At 32.1% G+C, this 20,946-nt stretch overlaps 1 protein-coding gene across 18 annotated transcripts; it reads right to left on the reverse strand.

The window, feature by feature from the left end:
- Window positions 1-3,868: 3,868 nt before the first annotated feature.
- On the reverse strand, window positions 3,869-14,407 carry LOC141659371 (E3 ubiquitin-protein ligase KEG-like). Of its 18 annotated transcripts, none has more exons than XR_012549735.1 (6): window positions 13,776-14,407; window positions 13,536-13,636; window positions 12,758-12,817; window positions 12,510-12,636; window positions 6,138-6,238; window positions 5,573-6,006 (listed from the first exon to the last, which is right to left on the reverse strand). XR_012549735.1 is itself a non-coding variant. In XM_074466209.1 (5 exons), exons 1-4 carry the CDS (start codon window positions 13,857-13,859, stop codon window positions 12,549-12,551), a joined length of 333 nt encoding a protein of 110 aa, XP_074322310.1. In that variant the 5' UTR covers window positions 13,860-14,407; the 3' UTR covers window positions 3,869-4,082; window positions 12,510-12,548. The 18 variants fall into 18 exon arrangements, 5 of the variants coding, with proteins under 5 accessions (XP_074322310.1, XP_074322309.1, XP_074322308.1 ...); XR_012549734.1 differs by having other exon boundaries at window positions 6,138-6,886; window positions 11,518-12,636; XM_074466209.1 differs by lacking the exons at window positions 5,573-6,006; window positions 6,138-6,238 and adding an exon at window positions 3,869-4,082.
- Window positions 14,408-20,946: the final 6,539 nt, after the last annotated feature.

Consider the following 20,946-nt stretch of genomic DNA (forward strand, 5'->3'; position numbering starts at 1 on the left):
TATCCTAATAAAAAAACTATTATAATAATGAAACATACACAAATCATCTAAAACTTTAATTATGTCAAAAAAAATGCATAACAGTTTATAAGACAAGGAAATTGTTGATTCTGAAATTACTGGCGGAGACTGCAGCTGATGAAGTCAATGCAACTAACATGAAGAAGACGAATACAAATTTTCTGGAAGTCTCCATTTTGTTCTCTCTGCTTATTTACCTTGATGCTACTTAATGTTTATATGGAGATATAGATTTAAAGCACGTGTGGTATGTAGTATGGATTTTTAGCAATATCTTTTAGTGATTTACTTTATCTTATTTTAATTCAATAAATCTAGATTATGAGTAATCAGATCATTGAAATACATGTTGCCAACAAAGATCTTAATGCTGGATTTAGCATATATAGTTATAATTATGCTTAAAGTTGTCTTTTCATGATATCACTTTTTTTAACAAATTTTATTAACCTCACAAAAAAAATTGTTTCAACTTTTTGGTTAGGGTAATTTTTATTTGATGATATATGGATTAAAAATATCTAGACTTCTCAAGAATTTAAAGAATTAAATGCTTGTTCTCCAAATTAGTGAGCGAGAGCTCTAGCATTTTCGTCTCCCTAAAATCAAGGTTTGCAACAATGAGGCAACGAGAGCAAGTCCAATGCAATGTTATAAGCGATGTCATTTCTATAATTTGAAATTAAATGTCAAAAATTTCAACTCCAAAGTAGTTCTATACTTGCATGCAAATATGCATCCTTGGTACTAAATTTGAAACCAAGGATGCAATTATGCATCTAACCACATCATCATACTACTACAAATGAGATGCATAGTTGTACTTTAAATGAAACTTATAACAAAGTGACAAAATTTAGGTAAATAAGGAAATATTTGGTTTCACAATGCATCTAGCATTGGAGTTGAAGTTTTGTTTTAGCACCAAAATACACTTTTTGATGCCAAATTATAATAATAACTATAGTTATTTTGCATCTTACATTGGACTTGTTTTGAGATCCTCTGGTTTTTGGCTAAATCCGTGGTTCCGCCCCTATCTTTGACTACAACTATAATCATAATTCATGGTTCTCTTCCTTGAAACTTAAGATCAAGTTATCTTAGTAGTAATCATAATTTTTTTTTGATAAATATTTTTTTCCTTATTAATTACACACGTTCACTTTAACACTTGCCGATAATTCTTTTTTTTGTCGGAACTTGCCGATAATTCTTAAGGGTAAAAAAAACACATTAGCTTTAAAATAAAAGGATTAGCTAACCTATATCCTTAAGGCACAAAATAAGAGGGTTAAGTATCACTTTGGTCACTAAATGAGAGGCATGTATTAAAAGGTTCACTCTAGTAATCGGGGTATCACTTGTACCACTATAGTGGAGAGTAATGACACTCCATCAGAGTTGACCTGTTGACTTGACGGAAACGGTGACGTGGGGCAATTACGTGTATTGTAACGGATAATTTTAGGTTACGTGGCATTCATTCACTCGTAACGGCTATATAGTATTGTAGTTACATACTTACAGACTCTCTCTATATATATTAGGGTTCTTTTTTTTCCCCAAACTAAGAAAATAGTTCAATTATTTGTATATGTAGCATCTCAACATGGCGACAATTGAAAGCCCCATTGCCAAAAGCAGTGGTAGTTCTTCTCGTGATCTGTTAAAAATTGGGAGCACAAAAGTTGTCATTGTGGGATAAGAGCTCAAATTTATACCTCTTGGTCTTTGAATAATCCTGAGAGGCATTTTTTTACATGTTCTAAACCGAAGGTAATATTTGTGTTGAATTTTCATTAAGGAAATATTAAAAAAAATGAACTAATATTCTTCAATATAGGCGTCCGGGGGTTGTGAATTTTTCGAATGGTATGATGCAGACTTTACTGGAAGAGCCAAATCTGTGATTACAGAGTTGAATCATAGAAGAATATTTTTGGAGGAGAAGATGAGACTTGTTGAAGAAGATCTTGGCAAAAAGACAGAGGAAAAGAGTGCTTTGCAATTTGAGAATAAGGAGTTGCTTGAGTTAACTGTTGCTAGTCAAGATCAAATGAAGAAGCTTTCAAAAAAGTTGAAGATGTTAATATTTGTGGTTGTTGTATTGTTGGCTTTGCTCCTCTGTGAGACTGCTTGAATGTAATGAATGTTATGTAAGGATTATGGTTGTTAGATGTAATGAATGTAATGAAGTATTTTTTATTTGTTATGATAAAGGCTCCTCAGCTGAATTTTACCAAAAAACAGAGTAGACATAAATATATTGCTCAATAACCATAACAAAAGATACAGTTCATTGAAAAAGTTTGAGGACAAACAAAAGTACAACCAAAAGTTTCGACAGCCATATCAAATGTGGCAACCACCGGAACATAACAAAAGTACCAGAATGGTCCACATACCAGAAGCAAATAAGTTTAAACATAACACAAAATTCTAAAACACAAAAAATATAAACATAATAGCCTTTAATCCTCCCCTAGAAAGACATGTTCATCTTCATAATTTTTGAAGTTGAATTTTTCTTTCATCAACATCCTTGCACTCCTCCTTGGTGGTGCTTCAAATGGTGCAGAAGACCTTGAATTCTGAGAAGAGGTTGCTGGTGTTTGAGATGTGGTTACAACAGTTTCAGAAGTTCTTGACCCAACTGGCATTAAAGGAGTGTGAGGGGGAAGTGGTTCAAAGACAGCAACATTACCTGGTGGACCTCTAACAGCATCTTCAAGGCCTCTTGACTGATTTCCCCTCAAGCACATATCCTTACCATCTTCACTGTTGTCTAAAACCAAAGGTAGTTTCTTCCTTGGCACTCTGAATGCTAGCTTGTCAACATGTTTCTCAGGTGCCTTTTCTGCAGGTCTAGGCCTCCTAAACATCAACTTCTGTCTCCTTAATTCTTTTCCCCTCTTTTGAGATTCCCCAACAATAATACTAGGCTTCCTTGACACTGAAGTTGATGATTGTTGTGTCTCTTTAATGACAGGTGCCTCCTTTCTTACAGTTTCATCTTTAACAGGTGGTTCCATGACAAGTTCTTCCCTCAAAGGGGGTTCCATGACTGGCTCTTCAAAAATTTGATCTGTTTCTTCCCTCAAAGGTGGTTCCATAACAGGTGGTTGGGATTTAGTGGGACATTTGTTCTTTCTATGCCCTTCACTACCACATACACTACAATGCATTACCCTCCCATTACTAAATCTCTGGATGCCCCCTACATCTTGACTTGCTTGACTTCTGGAACCCAGTTCCCAAGCTTCTCTCATCCTCATTTTTTTAGGCCTCCCTCTGAGCTTCTTGGGAATGTCTGGAGGAAGTACCTCCTCACATGATTGCATTGTCCAGAATTCCTCCCATTTCATTGCTTGTATGGAGAAATTGTAACTAGCAAGGTATTTTTCACTTTTGTAATAATCAGAGACATAATCAACAGGATTATGTCTTCTATCATGTATGCTAGCAATTGCATGTGCACAAGGAATGCCTGTGAGGTCATATACTCTGCAATCACAAGACCTCTTGTCCAAATCCACAGTCACTGCTCTGGTCCCTTGTTTGACTTGGTATTTCTTATCTCCATCCCATGCTGCTGTCCACCCTCTTGACTCAATGACTAGTTTATCCAATTTTCTTTTAATAACTGGGCATACCTGGACATCACTATTTCTCATATCATCCCTCTTAACTCTAAGTCTTGTCATTAGCTTGAAATGTAATTCTTGCAGCATAGTAAGAACTGGTTGATACCTGGATAGCATAGTATGACAATAATGTGTTATAATGGATGATATGAAGTGCATAAAAGAATATGAAATTTCTGATAATCATAAATGATCCAAGCATTAAAGCATTCACTCATATTATTGTCAACATTATTAGCTTGTGAGTGTGTAGAGAAGAAAGCCTTTGTCCAGACTTTTGGATCCAACTTGCTTAGAAATTTATGAGCATATTTTGAAAGTCTCTCAATAGACTTCATTGCCCTCATATGCTCCACAGGGTGGGTATCACATGCTGCATTTCAGAATAGCCTCTTCAACATATCAGTACTGTTCCTACACAAGTAAGATTTGACATAAGTCATTCACCAAGTACACAGACATACATACATCTATACCATACTATTATAAGCAAAATATAGGATAATTTGGTTGGTTGGTTAACACCTTCCAAAATATAGTAGCACCTTCTAAAAACACTTATTAAGATTTTAATAATTTTTTTTAAAATCACAAATGTGACGTACATACATACAAACACTTCATTGTGATCACAATATAGCATACTCCTCCTCTGAATCTTCTTGCATTCGAATAAACAACCTATGCTTATTTTAAATAAAATAAGAAAAAAATATATAAACAATTTACATATTACTAATTATTTTAATAATATTAATTATTTTTAACAATCTATCCATATTATTAAACTATACTATTACAAGCAAAATATAAGATAATTTAATTGGTTGCTTGACACCTTCCAAAAAAATATTAGCATCTTCTAAAAACACAAATTAAGATTTTATATAAAATTGATTTAACATAAAATACTCTCATTAATAAATTAATATTCACAATATTATTATATCAATATAAACATAATTAAATAAATTAATATTCACAATCTGTACTATACTCTTACAAGCGAAATCATGTTTCGCTTGGCCGGTTGGTTAATGACTTCCTAAAAAGTATGTTAACATCTTCAAAATAAAGTTTAAATAAATAGTATAATTTAATTAAAAAAATTAAAACATAAACCCTATAAAAAAATATTCAACTTAATTTCTAATCGTATTCAACTTCTTTTTCTTATCTTCTTTGTAGGAACCAAACACTTCCAAAATTAATTTTACCAATTTAAATTATAATATAACAAAATAATATAATTTACATACAAAATTATATGAGGACTTTTTAAGATTTTAGCTCATGAATTGCACGGATTATAGGCTAGTATACTATTAGAAAAGAAATAGAGAGTAATTTACCTTTTTCTGAAATTACTATAAAGATCACTACCACATAAATGGTCTTCAACAACATCAAAAAAAATATTAAAAATGCTGAAAAATGTAGCTATAGGGCGTAAGGCAACACTTTAGTCAATTTTGTGGGTGTTGAAAATTTGCATGTGGCCTTTGATGTTATGCCAACACATTTTAGAAAGCAATGCCAACATCCATATTATGTTGCTTTAGGGTCCTATGACAACATTTTTTACTCAATAGCAACACCAACACTGGTGTTGGTCTTAACTCTATGGCAACACCCTCTAGTCAATAGCAACACACTATTGATGTTGACTTAATTGTTATTGCAACATCTTTCTCCATCAATAGCAACACTACTCGATTAACATTTCTTATTTTTCCAACACCTCATCATGTTATAGCAACACCAATTGAATTATTTTTGCCTTAACACTTTATAAGACAAATGCAACATTTTTAGTGGTATTTTTTTAAATAGCTTGTTACTTAAAAAGACCTCCCAGTTTTAATCAATTTCATCTAAAAAAATCAAAATAATATACAAACCAATTCCAACTAAGATATGCAATGTCAAATTAATTTGAATATAAAGTTTAAACTCATACTTGAATAAACTTTAAAGTCATACAATTCCAACTATTTTGACCTAAAAGCTTATGATACAAGATAAGATTATATGTTTCGGTCAAAATCAGAAGCTCATGAAATTGCATCAGAAGAATTTATCCTGACTTTAAGTTTAGGATATGCATCCACAAAGCTCTCAAGATTTGGTGTTGTTTCAACTACTGTGTTTTCTGCAGGAAGACCTTGATCTTGTTGAGGAGTCATGATATCAGAAGGATCTTGCTCATTGACCAACTTCGAACCGCCCATTGTTGATTCATGTAATTCAGGTTCCACCTTTACACTAGTATCCTTTCTTTCTAAGGCTAGTACTGGGTTAGGGAAAGATTCCAGAGGAGAACTTTCTTTAACAGTTTCTGCACTCTCATAAAAAAGAAGGCTTACTACCGAAAGTAATGTCAAGCAACTCAGAAATTATCGACTGTGCAACCTATATGAAGTTATTCTAAAACTTATAAAATATTTGGAACTTCATAATTGGAATTACCTGGCCTTGTGCTGGATGTGGTACATCTAAGACATGTGCGAGGCTGCTCATATATATATATATATATCTTTGTAATTATTTTTTCAAAACTAAATTGAAATCTGCAAAAAAATAGATCAGGATTCAAAAGATTTTAGAGATTTGCAAAGAAGAGATAATGTAGGCCTTACACAATCAAGTTAACAGATAATGTAGGCCTTACTCATATAAACCACCTAGGGCAATAAAGCAGTGATGGTTTCCTTAACCACCAGGATTCATGTGAACAATGAAAAATATAAGAAACAAGTTAAAAATAGAGTAATAAATACTTTCTCTCCTTTTAAGACCCAAAAGTTAATGTCAAGCATGTGACTCCTCCTTCGGTATATATCTTTGCTTATCAACTCTAAAAAATGCATTCAAACAGTAGTAGTAAGTTTTGTTGTTTCCAGTTGAACAAGAACTAATCAAGGTTCATGCTTTACTAAACAAGAACTAGTCAAGATTTATGCTTTACTAAATTTTTTCAAACTCTATGACCCCATATATCAAAAGTAAGGTCTGGTTCTAGTTTACTAGAAAAATAATGCCACAAAAATCACTATCTAGAGATTTCATATTAAAATTCTAAAAATTCAACTACACAGCCAACACAAATCACACACACATACACATACACATACAAACACAAAGCATCAATAACACATACAAACCAGATTTTTCTAACTTTCTGCAACACTTGCAAAGAAGAAACGTAACTTCTTTATCTATACTGTAACGCCCCCTAATCCGGGGTCAGAGGATTTGGCCGTCACTATAAAACTTCAATCCAAATTAACCTGTTTAATCAATAATTAAATGCCAGCGGAAGATATTTAACATTTATGACCCCAAACTAATCCAAGATCTTTTAAGGTTACAGTTCTAGAAACAAGAATTCCAAATTTCACAAATAAATTTTTCATTTTCTTTTAAAACTCTTTTCAATAAATTCCAACTCAAAACTAAACCCACTAGTATAACTTCGAAATGAAGTATACTAGGCCTAAATAAAATACACAACTATAATATAATATAATATAAACAACTTTATATAATACAACTTACACTAGCCCGCAACCCTGGACCAACCACTTTCCAAGAGCTTCTTCTTTGCTTCCTCGAATTACGCAGCTAAATAGCGCAAGCTAATCCTCACTGGAGGTTAAATTTGAAAACAGGCAAGTACGAGCGAAAGAAATGCTCAGCAAGATTATTATGACATATATATAGGGTCGTTTTGATATAAAACCGACATCTTCCATAGCGTAAAACATTTAAAAAATCATAATTGCTGAATCATAAAATTTTAGTTGAGGAACCCATAATTGATTCCTTAATTGTATTCAAAACCATTTTGATATTTTTGAGCGAAATGCTTCAGCAATACTTTGAATCTTGACGAGAATAAAACTCGTAAAACAGTATTTACGGAAATATCGTAAACAACCACAACAAGAAGAAGCAATGATTATGGATGAATCTTAAACTTTACTCAAAACTCAACTCTTGATATTAATACTCATTTTGTTGTCATATCAAATTAGATATAAATACGAACTTTGATGCTCACAACACCCATACTGAAGTCAACATCAGTCATCTATACTAATACCACCTTTGATATTTAACAACAAACTAAGTATTCTCAAAATCATGAAACTGAATCAAAGCCACAATTCACTTTTAATCCAAAACAGAATCAGTACTTTTAATCCAAAACAGAATCATTTGATAAATCATTTATTCTATGATTCTCAAAACAATAAAGAAATTTAGATATTAATTTAGATTGGAACCAATGACATTTCATGCTGTTTCCGATGATCAGTTGCGAAACAACACTGGTATCCCGCAGCTATACCGTAAATATAGGTACCACCCGTATCCCGAAGACATACGGTACCTATAGGGCGCCAGAAAAGGCATAACAAGCCTTGTAAGATATTACACTTCTGTATAATAGCTCACGCTGGACCGGTGCCTCGGCCTCTTACGCAACCAGTAACCATCCAATCTTAAAACATTTTATTGAAAAAGGGGTCATAATATTCGACACCCGAAATAATTTTATTCCTCCAATTCTTGGGTAGGAATATTCGCAACCAACTCACTTTTCTCAAAATCCAAAACATTTATAAATCCGATAATTGAATAAGTAAAAACACTTGTCTATACTGAATATAGAATAGCAGAGGAGCATTTGCACAAACAGAATTATTTAATTCAGCGATATGTAAAACATTTATCTATCTTGAACTGAATAGGGAAAACAATACTTGCATAATAAGCTTCAAAATAAATATCACTTGAACAACAAGTGATGATAGGGATACTTGCATAATATGATTCGAAATAAACGTCACTTGAACGATAAGTGAAGTCAGGGGTACTTGCCTTTGGGTTTTAGTAGTTAGTCACACTCACAAAGACACATCTATTCAGACATTCTGTCTTAAAATATCACCATCTTTCTTTTCAACACTTCACCGATCAGCTGCTCCTGCGATTGCTAGAAGCCCAATATCCAATACCATTCCATTTCATTCTTTATCCAACACCTTGTCCTGATCACTCGAACGATCCGCATCTATAATTAAAAGATATAGCTTTAATCGCCTAAACGATAATCACTCGACGAACTACACGTCAAAAGCCTATCGTCTACTCATAAGATAGCCCACACATAAATATAACAGACAAATAGAGGACTCTTGATCCACATACACCCATAATTCACATAGCACATAAGCACATAACTCATGTATCACATAACTCATAACACACATCCCTCGGTTCGTCAAAAGGTTCGACACGATACGTTTCAAACTAAAATCGGGTCAAAAATACAACTTTTTGATCAATATGCGACTCGGAATCAATTTGCAAATCAAGCGACCTTTCGAAACAAAAGAATTTGGGTCTCGAAAGTAATTTTATTGAAAGCGGAATATTTTTCTGAGTCTAGAGGCGTTCGTTTCGTATTAAACGGACGAACGGTTTCTTTATTGCGAATAAAATAAGAATAAATCAATTTAAAACAAATATTTGAATATTCAATACTTGTTCATATTTTAAAAGCTCAAAATAACTTTAAAATATTATTTATCTTAATTATAAATAATTAAATCATTATAAATAATTAAATCAAATTATGATATTTTTTAAAAAATAATACAGAAAATAAAATTCTAGAATTAAAACAATTCAGTTAATTATTTAAAATAATTAACCAAATTATTTTGAATTTAAAATAATTTTTTTTTTGGATTTCAAAATATATTTTGTTTAGAATTAATTCCAGAAACAGTTCTTGCAAATCCCGTTTGGGGCAGAATGGATCAAAATTGGGTCACATTTAAAAAAAACGGGTCATGAAGAACCGGGTCGAGTCAACCAAGAAAGAGCCACAAACTTCCCGGGAAAAGTGGCAGAGCATGGTGACTCCCGGGTTTTCCGACTAACTCCGACTAGCAGCCAACCATACCGACTTTGCCGGTTTCGCTGTCCTAAAAATACAATAATGACTCCAGTAACACAAGTAACTCAGTAGCAATAAAACAAACAGCGGTTCCTTTCGATTCTCAATCCAAAACACCAAATGAAATCCGCCTGTTAAAAAAAAATTCGAGTAATCGGAACCGGCTCCAGAGCTTAATTATTCTTAATACATATTCATAATTACCATCATATTAAGCTATTCGACTAATTATTATTAACAAATAACCTCGAACCAAGCCGGAAATAAAGAACACCGGCTTAATAAAACACAAAATCCGGCGAGTTTGAAATGTTAACAAAAATCAATGAGCAGAACATGTAAGGATTTCATATTTTCACGAATTAAACATATATATATATATATATGATCAACAATTAACAAAACCCATTCGAAATTAAAATTCGAATTAAGAACTCTAATTAATAAAGAAAACAGAACAAGCTTGAATAGCTTACTTTGTGAGTATAAAATTCGAATTAAGAACTCTAATTAATAAAGAAAACAGAACAAGCTTGAATAGCTTACTTTGTGAGTATAAAGAAGATATTATTTTGGGAAAGAGGGACGGAGGTGGTGAAACAAGGGGCTGTGTATATATAATTTATAAAAAGATACAGGAGAGGGAGAGATTGAGGTACGAGAGTGAGAGAGAGACAGGGGTGGGGGTCTGATGCGTAGGGAGATAAGTGGGGGGTGGGGGTTTACGTGGGTAGAATAGGATTTTGTTTTATTATTATTTTTTTTATTATTTTGCTTTGTAGAATCACAGCTCACCACATGTGTAGTGGTGAAAGAAAATATGACACGCATTTAATAAAATGGACACGTACCCCATGCAGCCTGATTTCTGTTCCGCATTTCGGAATTTAATAAATAAACGCGCGGGTAAATAAAACCTGAAAATTACCAAAATAGTTTTAAAATTCCCAAAATAATTAGAAACTAATAAAATAAAAGTTTTATAATTTTTAAATCATTTTTTGAATCGCGCATCCTACCCACATTTTACAATTATAAAACCGAACCGAGATGCACTTGAAACAAATTCAGAAAATCACGAAAATAGTCTTAAAATGTTACAAATATCCCGAAGTTTATAAAAACATAAACTTCGTAATTTTAAAACAATTTTTGAAACGCAATTTATACCCGCTTTTAGCAATTAAACGATTCAACGCGCGGGTAAAATTAATCCTAAAAATTCCCAAAATAATTTTAAAATTCTCAGAATATTCCAAACTTAAATAAATATGAGTTTCGTAATTTTTGAAGAATTTTGAAATTAAATACGGATTTTACAAATAAATGAAATCTAAAAATCATATAGGGCTAAATAATTGATGAAATATTGATTTCTAAATTTTATAAAATCCCAAAAATAATTATTGTAATTATAAAGTCATAAACATAATTTTAAAGATAATTTAAATATTTATGAAATTAAATTTTCAATAAAATCACTTTTAAAGACAAAAAAAAATAAAACGATACGACTCAGTAATTAATAATACAAATAATCCTCAATCATAACTGAGTCACACACAATTAATATTACATACAACCCATAGCAGACATAATATCCATCCAATCCCTAATATTACTAAACGAACTCAATTTACCGATATCAATAAAATGATCGGTTTTCAAATAAACTTTTGAAAATAATACATTTAAGGAAATATTTTCAAATATTAACAAGGATCGATATAACACTCAACAATTAGCACATTACCATTTAATAACATAAACTCGTCAAATAGGAATAAAATATCCACTATTTTATTCCTTCTAAATCAGAAAATCACATAAATATATTCAAATATTAATAATAATAATTCTGAAAATACGGGATATCACATATACTTTTTATTATTTCATTGTTTTTGCAATAAGGGTGTTTGAATTCTTTGTTTTTAATACCAAAAGAGAAAGAAAATTGAATAAATAAGAGAAGAAATAAAATGAAGAAAAGGGAAGGAAATACATGTATGATATCCAAAAAAAAGAGAGGAAATGTTCATTTACTTTGGCATATTATAAATTTTTACAGATACTTGATGTATGATCTGCCAGTACCCATCATATCTGAATCTATAGTCATTAGTATTATTTTTGTTTACTTGTGTACATATATAATATTATATGTGCACATACTCTTGTGTTGGAGTATAATTTATAAGATAATCTGAGTACATGCAATAGAAGGTTGTGTATGGGGTGGAAAATGTTGTTGATAAAATAGTATTTAATTGGTGGCACTTAAATATAGTAATATAATGAAATAATAAAAAGATAAAAAATAAGAAGAGAAAAATAAAGGGTGATGGTGTTTGTAAAGATCCGAGGAATTGACTTATTAATAGGTTTGTATGCAGTTGTGAGAACCTGCGGTATCTTCACACATGCATGTTGTTTGTCTGTCTTTTAGCCTTAACCCTCCAAGTTAACAGATAACTGGTTTATCACAAGAAGTCCCTGCCGACTAATTGATATTCCAAAAGTTCAATTCTATTATATTAAAAATCCAAAACGCAACAGGTGAAAAGTTATTCATTTAATCCTTGTTAGACTAATACTTAAATAGCCTTTTGTACTGCTACATGGATTCTATAGCCTCCTGGCGGGCTGTCCTATACCAATGAATCACATTTTTCATATTCAGAGATCACAAAATCTTGTGTGCTAATTCATGTTGAACAAGCAGAGGGAGAGAGACAGACAAACACACACATGCCCCCCCCCCCACATACAGAGAGAGAGCATATGAGACCAAAACCATTGCAAGCAAATAATTAAGGTTCAACTTCTGTATGATGCTGTATATGCAAGATATATTTACCAAATCATACCTTCAAAACCCGATCACATCCACCATTCTTAACACTCCACTATCGAATCTCATCAAGGCTATCACAAGAGTATATGAGATCTCCATTGTTTGGATGAAAATAAAGCGACGTCACAGGGGCAGAGTTCCTACAAAATGTTTGTAGTGAATAATTTGGCTACATTTTTTAGTCAGACTTCATTTATCTTCTAGTAAAACAGAAATATTGATTTAAAAAGTTAAAAGATTAAACAAAATTCAAATACATACGTCTTTGCCATCAGGAAAGCAACACCAGAAGAAATCAGGACGAGGATGGCCGTTTGCATCCTTTATTGAATTAGTAAGGACTCCAGTTATCAGTACAGTGAATATGAGGCAAGCTCAATCAAAATTTGCTAGCAGATCAGGATATAGTCACCTCTAAACTGACTATTTGTTTTTTATAATAGCAAGTATAATAATGCACATTTGTAGTTCGATGGAAGACTAATGATTTGATTTTCAAATTATCCAGAAGTGATATACTACATTTACTCACCTAGATGACTCTACAACACGATCGATAATGTAAATAAAAGGTGACATGCCTGCTTACATATTGTATTAACAAGGATAAGTAAATGTGAATTTACTATTTTTTATGTCATTTTAGCTGGAAATCTAATTTGCAGTCATGGGTGTAACAAGAACTTGTTATCTTGTAATACAGATTCATGTTGATTCAAAAAGACTTATTTAGAATTTGTAGCACGTACATCCAAAGCTCTAAGGCTATGTTTCAGACAGGAAAGCACATTTAATCCTTAAGTTTGTAACATGCTCCGAGTTTTAATAGAGGTTGTACGAATACCAGACTCATTTTGTAATCACACTAATTCTCTCTAGGTAGCCACCCCACCTTCTGAGAGATGGTACTCAGCTAAGAAATACATTATTTAACTAAAAATATAATGTTAACATAACCAAAAAAAGCAAGAACAATTAATTTGAAAATGGATTCAAACAAGCATCAAAAAAGGAACAAACAAAAAGGAAGCACACAAACCTCAAGATTTGATCAAGAGTAAGTCTCCCTCCATTTCTCTGCATCTTCGTAAGAACCGGACCACTACATTTATCCATCAAAATATTTAAACACCCCTCACTCTTAATCAATCCATGAAAAGCACAAACAATCTATTAGGTTCCGAGTTGAGATTTGAGAGTAATTACCGAAAATGCTTTAGAATCAATAACAAAAATTAAATTGAATACATAAAAGCACAAGGGGGAAAGAGGACTATACAATGTCGGGATGCTCGTGAGGATCTCGCTTGTACATAAAAAGCGTAGGCCATTTCAAGACCCTCCATTTCTTCAGCACACCCATTCTTCCCAAACGCCGTAATCATCGTATTCCAAGACCCTCAATTTCTCTACGACATTTCATCAAACAGTTCACGTGCATCACTCAAACACCCACATTTCCCATAACATTCAATAGCCCTATTGATCAAAAAAGCAGGAGGGGTTGTTGCAAATGTAGTAAGATATGATTCTACTTTGCGAGCATCAATAATGGACCTGTTAGAAGCGCATAAAGAGAAGAGATGCTCGTAGAGATTGAAAGAGAATGGGGAAGGAGATGGGAAGAAAGATGAAACGGGTTTTGAGAGACCGCTTGAGGCTAAGATGGAGTAGATTTTAGCATCGTTAGGACTATTCATAACCAATTTTATTAATGCCTAAATGATACACCCATCCGAAATACTCAAACTGACCTCCTGCTTCGCTCTCCGATGACCCTTTTATCGGCGATGGCGATGTCATTCTCGCTGTTGTTCAGCTCTTCTTCTGTATGAGTGTACGTGTGTATAATTGCAGATAAGGGCAGATAGAGACGATCGCCCTTGAGGGATCCGGAAAAAATGATAAAAATAGCCGATTTTTTAAAAAATTTAACAAAAATAGCCGTTTTGAAAAAAGTGGCCAATTTTGGCCGATTGAATACTCCACTTCCCAATTTGTATAAGATACTCCACTGGTAGTTGGGTATTTCATATATGGGATACTCCACTGCCAGTTGGGTATCTTATATAAAGTCGATACTCCACTGACAGTTGGGTATCCCATCGGTCAAAGTTGGCCAACTTTTCAAAAATTGGTTATTTTTGTCAATTTTGTGTAAAAATAGACTAAATTTGTCCTTTCACCGGGATCTGCGAGAGGGAGATATGGACTATTTTTTGTTTTATAATTATTTTTATATTTTATTTATTTTGTGTTGTGTTGTAATTGACAGATTGAATTGAGCGGGCTTTTCAATTTTTCATTACCGGGCTTTTTTTCCCCTAGGAGCGGGCTTTTTGCTCCTCTCTTTTTAATATTTTTTCATGTATTTAAGGCAACACTCATATAGGTGTTGGCATAGTTATACTAAGGCAACATGCATGAAAACATTTTAAATTAATGTTGTTAAACATCCCCTTATTCGAATTTTTGTCACATAAGGCAACATTTTTTGTGCCAACACCATTTTTTGATATTGTTAAAGACCATTTGTGTGGTAGTAGATGGCGAACACAGAATCTATGTTCCACTCTCGGCAACAACAAATTCAGTGCATTTTTCAAACCCTTCTGTTGGTCACTAATGATTGTGATTCCATAGCCATTTCCAAGATCAAGGTCATCCTTTAACAGTTCTGTGAACCATGTCCAGCTCTCTGTGTTTTCACTCTCCACTATGGCATATGCAACTGGGAACATTTGATTGTTCCCATCACGACCAACAACTGATAAAAGTTGGCCTCCACAGACTGTTTTCAAGAAACATCCATCTAGCCCTATGACTGGTCTGCATCATGCTTTTCATCCTGCCTTGAATGCATGGTAGCATACATAAATCCTTCTGAATTTAGGTGTACCTGTTTCATTTAGCCTGGTTGTTGAGATCTTCACTGTATTCCTAGGATTATTTTGTAACAATTCATGTCCAAAGTCCCTCAACCTAGAATACTGTGCTTTCAAAGCATCATAAACTCCTTCTAATGCCATTCTCCTCTCTCTGATTATTTTAATTCTGGAAACATCTATTTCCAAATCCTTTTTAATGGTCTCAACCATCTCTTTTATCCTCCACTATAGGTTATGCCTCACTCTATCTCCATATATCTCACAGAGCTTGTTAACTGAAGCTAATTTGTTAGTGTAGGATTTAGTACAGAGGTGTAGGGGATTAAGGGTCTTCAAGGTGCAATTCCCATAATCTTTTTCCTTACTACACCACATGTAAAAAGGACATTCAGCCTGACACGACACTTGACACCTGAGTTTATCATTTGTTATAAACTGTATACCTCTCCTATGTGTCAGCCCATACTGCCTAACCAAGTCCCTGAACTGTTAAATATTCACAAATTTCTGTCCAACTTCCCAGTGGAATCCCTCTTTAGAAATGTTATGTGTGGTTTTAGGTCTTTTTTCCTTTTCTTGGGATTAGGAGGGCCAACATAGCCAATCATATATTTTTCATCCTCACTACTAGAATCTTCAGACCTAAGAGAATCAGAATTAAAATCTGATTCATTACTGTTAATTATTAGAAGTTTAACCATATTATTCAAGTTCTTCTTAAATTCCTTCTTCGTAACCCTCATACTTTTCAGTTCTTCATCTTCATCACTATCAAGATATAAACTACCATTATCCGACTCATCGCTATCAGATTCACTTTCAGTTTCAACATCATATTCAGGATCATCCTCACTAGATCCATTACCCTCATTGTCCAAATTACTCTCAGGTTGTTTGTTATTAAGTTCTGTAGGGGTTGTAGGCATGTCAACCAGATTATCAAGTTCAAAATGGTATACAAACAATGAGATTTTACCATATGGTTTGTGCAAATCTACCATTTCCCTCACAGTATCATCATCATATAATAGACTAACACCATTCCTAAAACTAGACCCATCAGACTTAAAATAAACTAATGCAGAAGGATCGTAATCGTATTTCACGGCAAAATCATCCAAATCACGGAATGAAAATACATCAGTATCAACATTATAGAGGGTTTCTACTTTCCCTCATATATAACTAACATTTGGAGGAGAGGTCAAATCTCCATGGTGATGCAGATAAATAGTCACGAAAAAAGACATGCTGAAACACAAATCACAACAAAACAAGTATACCAAATTCAATTAAATAATACACAAAACATTCATGTTGAATCAAAATGAAATTAAAGTTCAATTAGACTTATTGATGTGCAATATCGTCGAAATGAAATTAGGGTTTCATACCTCACAGTCGTTAATGCTTCGTTTACATCAGTCGAGCTTGGATTAAACTTCACTTCTTCAAGAAATTAGGGTTTTTCTCCCCTTCCCCTCTTCGCTAATCAGTCGTGTACAAATAAGGCATTTGACTCGATATTTTTATATATATCGTATACATCTATTCAACAAATACAACTTCACTATTTTTTCAATAAATACAACTTCTGTGTGTCCAGGTATGTCCACGTGTGTCCACGTATGCTTCCACGACACAAATGTTACGTTTCCCGTCAAGTCAACAGGTCAACTCTGACGGAGTGTCATTACTCTCCACTATAGTGGTACAAGTGATATCCCGATTACTAGAGAGAACCTTTTGATACATGCCTCTCAGTTCAGTGATCAAAGTGATACTTAACCCCAAAATAAGATGCAATTAATATCTGTGATTTAATTATCTCCTGAACTCACTATCAAAATTACATTAATTGCTTCTGTCGGGAAGTACAGAGGGCTTTTTTTACAATATATTGAAATACTTAATTTTTCAGTTGAATAAAATAATTGAAATAATTCAATTACAAAGTTAATTACTCTTTATAAACACTACACCATATATAATCTATCGCAACCTTCTCCAGAGAAATGTTAGCAAAATATGTTATCTTTGCTATACTAGTTACTGCATAATATAACATTATATTTTTTGTGTTAACTTAGCCCAAAGTTCGGTGTTACGTTAATTATAAAGTGTTGAACTTTGCAACATACATGAATAAATGTTACCTTAGAGTATTAAAAAGTTAAAAAATTTTGCTTTAAGACTAAATTTTTAGTTTTTCTTTAATCTGATATACGAATTTGATAACTAAGATTAACGATGATATTCAAATTTATACATAATTAAAAGTTTTAAAAATAAAAAAATTGAAAGTAATAAAATTTTAAAATATTAATTAAATTTCCAATTTAATAATGTCTTAAAAATAAAACTAGTAAAATCTACCTTAATTTTAAATGAGTGTTAATATTTAATTTTTTAAAATAAAAATATTAAAATATAAATATGTAAAAGTAAGAATTCACATTAAAGTAATTATTTATTTTCTAAAATCATAATTAATTATTAATTGAATAATATTTATTAAATGTATCTACAAGATTGAATGAGAAATATACCGAAAATTTCAAACTGGGCGTCCAATTTTCACACGAGCTGAAATTTCTTTTGTCAAAATCCGCCCAAATTTTCAAGCTCTCTATTCTGGTACTTAATTAGGAATTTGTATGTTAAATTAGGTCTCAATTGATATTCTTATTTTTACGCCCTCATTTTTATGTTTTGTTTGGTTTATGTTCTTTGTATTGATGTTTATTTTATTTAAGTTATTTGATTTAAAGTATTTTTTCTATTTTTATTTCTTATTTTTATTTCTAACTATGTTTCTTTACGTGGTACATATATATTTTAATAAAATATATGTACATTAAAATATATTTTATTTATGTAGTACATATATTTTAATAAAATATATGTACATTAAAATATATGTATTACATAAATATTTTAAAAATTATTATTTTATAGTATGATCACTAATTTTAGTAAAATTTTTAAATTTAATTAATTATATGTGTGAAAAAGTACATAATTAGGGAATTTACATAAGTACGTGATATAAAATAATAATATTACCTTAATAATAATTAAAAGTTCCGATTTTATAAAAATACTTCTATATCTATTCTTTAACTCAGGGGGAATGTTTTTGTATCTCTTAAGTTAGGTGAGTAAGGTGAGTAGGTACTTAGGAGTCTTAAATTTATTATATACTTAGAAGAAATAAATATTAAAAAAAAATATATCATTTTATTGATCATTTATTTAAAATTTAGTTAATATTAATGACATATTCATTCGACAACTTAATTAATTAAGTGATTTTTGGATATAGAATAATTACTTAAAAAGTTAATAATATAAATTAAATATAATCAGAAAATAAAGATAATATAATATAAAATAATTATTAATTATTAAAATAAATATGGCTAATAATAGAAATGAGGCGTCTAAGAATGAAAATGGAAATGGGGAGAGAAGAAAGTTGGTGGAGGAGAGAGAAAAAAAATGTGGGTAGATTGGGAATTTAAACGAAAAGGTGGGTAGTCTGAGAAAATGAATGGGAAACATGGGCATTGCAGGAATGGAGACATGAATATGCTATGATTGGCTGCTGATACCAAAAACATATCATCATAACCTAGTTAAAGAAAAATATTTAATTGTAATTGTTTGATTAGATATTGACAACCTCATATGTTCTTCATACAGAGGACAATAGCGAGTGGGATGATTTTTGCAGGAGGATAACTTGGTGAAGAATGTTTACCATTGGATTTGTGTGTATATCTCTCTTAAGTCTTTTCTGGACTTGGTAAATTAGTATTGCGATGTAAGTTAGTTGGTTTAATTAGTTAAGTTAATTACGATTCTCGTAAATTAGACTTGTAATGTTTGTAGTTAGTAGATTATGAAGTTTGAGATGTATTAGATTTATGTAGTATATTTAAATTATACATGGGTTTTATGAATTGATATTGTTGGATGGATCGTTGTGTTAATAAACTTGTTTTTGGTATTGCATAAATATCAACAACACATTTTCATTTTTTTAACTAGCAAAGTGTTACATTATCTTTATAAAAAGTTACAATAACAAAAACATGGGAACCACACGCCACGCCACCATTGTGGGACCCACATGCCATGTCACCACTGTGGGCTCCACACATACCATGTCAGCATGTCACATTATCATGCCACATCACCATAGTGTGGGGCCCACACTAGGTCCCATATTTTTAAAAAATTTGTGCCACTCTAAGGTAACATATAATTAGGTTACAATAGGCTTGTTTTATGTTACCTTAGGGGTCTAGGGTAACATAAACACCCATGTTACAGTAGGGGGATTATATGTTACCTTCGATACCCTAAGGTATCAATAAAGAACTTAAATAATTTTTATGTTACCTTAGGCTATTTTTGGACTTTGATAACAACTTAGGGGGATTGTTGTAACATCTTTTTTGGTTACAGAAGGGTGTTTTTGGTGTAGTGTAAAGCATTACACACAAATCAAAATAATCAATCATAATGAACATAAAATACATAATTAAAAAGAATGCTTCTATAAAAACTCAAGAATCCATTAAAGCCCTAGAATAACAATTAGTTCAACATCTTAAAGTAAAAAATAATTAAGGAATAAAGAAGATGAAGGAAAGATAACACTTGTGATGTTCCCTTCAATCTTCAATCTCCATGTGCATCTTCTCTAAGTGTCTCTTTTCTTCTTCTTCCATGTTTAAAACTAAAACTAATCTACATGTCTAATGTCTAACTGCTAATAAATTCTATTTCCAAGTATTTTTAATGTTATAATAAAAATATAACCAATTTCCTAAATAAAATATAATTTTAAATAAGAAATTCGTAGCCTTCTGTTACTAGACTTTCATGGGCAGTTCAGAGCAGAATAAAATGATGGGCCCATGATAGAATTATTGGTCTTTTTCCGAGTTTTTCAACGAATGTTTATATAACACCCAATCCCACAACTGAATGCGTACCAGACCCAACAACCTACCACAGGTCAGTCCGAAAAAGCTAGCAATTTGGTACACATTAGTTGTTGACATGTATCTATAAAGGTCCCAAACACTCTTATTTTTATCGATATGGGATATTACAAAACTCCCTCTTGTGGGATTGACGTCCTCGTCGATCTCACAAACACACATACGGAACCCGAGCAGTACCTCTGCACTTCCGGCCGGGCAGAGCTCTGATACAATTTATAACACCCAATCCTACAACTGAATGTGTATAGGACCCAACAACCCACCACAGGTTAGTCCGAAAAAGCTAGCAATTTGGTACACATTAGTTATTGACTTATATCTATAAAGGTCCCAAACACTCTTTTCTTATTGATATGAGATGTCACAGTTTATGGGCTTAAAACGGATTTGTAGATCTCCCGCTAGAGCCAAAACGACAAAGACCATAAAAGTTGTCCAAAAATCAGCATTTTTAATGAATCAACTCCAAATTTTCCAATTTAAACTCCAATCCATTATTTTATTGATTCCTATAATAAAATATTAAAATAAATAATAAAATTAT

This window comes from Apium graveolens, chromosome 5, assembly GCF_009905375.1.
Source record: "Apium graveolens cultivar Ventura chromosome 5, ASM990537v1, whole genome shotgun sequence".
Lineage (NCBI taxonomy): Eukaryota > Viridiplantae > Streptophyta > Magnoliopsida > Apiales > Apiaceae > Apium > Apium graveolens.

Coding starts and splice junctions, on each gene's coding strand:
- LOC141659371 (XM_074466205.1), bottom strand. CDS start 13,859: ATGGGTGTGCTGAAGAAATGGAGGGTCTTGAAATGGCCTACGCTTTTT. Junction 13,637..13,775: donor CTCACGAGCATCCCGACATT/GTATAGTCCTCT, acceptor GGATTGATTAAG/AGTGAGGGGTGTTTAAATAT. Junction 6,007..6,137: donor CACATCCAGCACAAGGCCAG/GTAATTCCAATT, acceptor ATGAGAGTGCAG/AAACTGTTAAAGAAAGTTCT.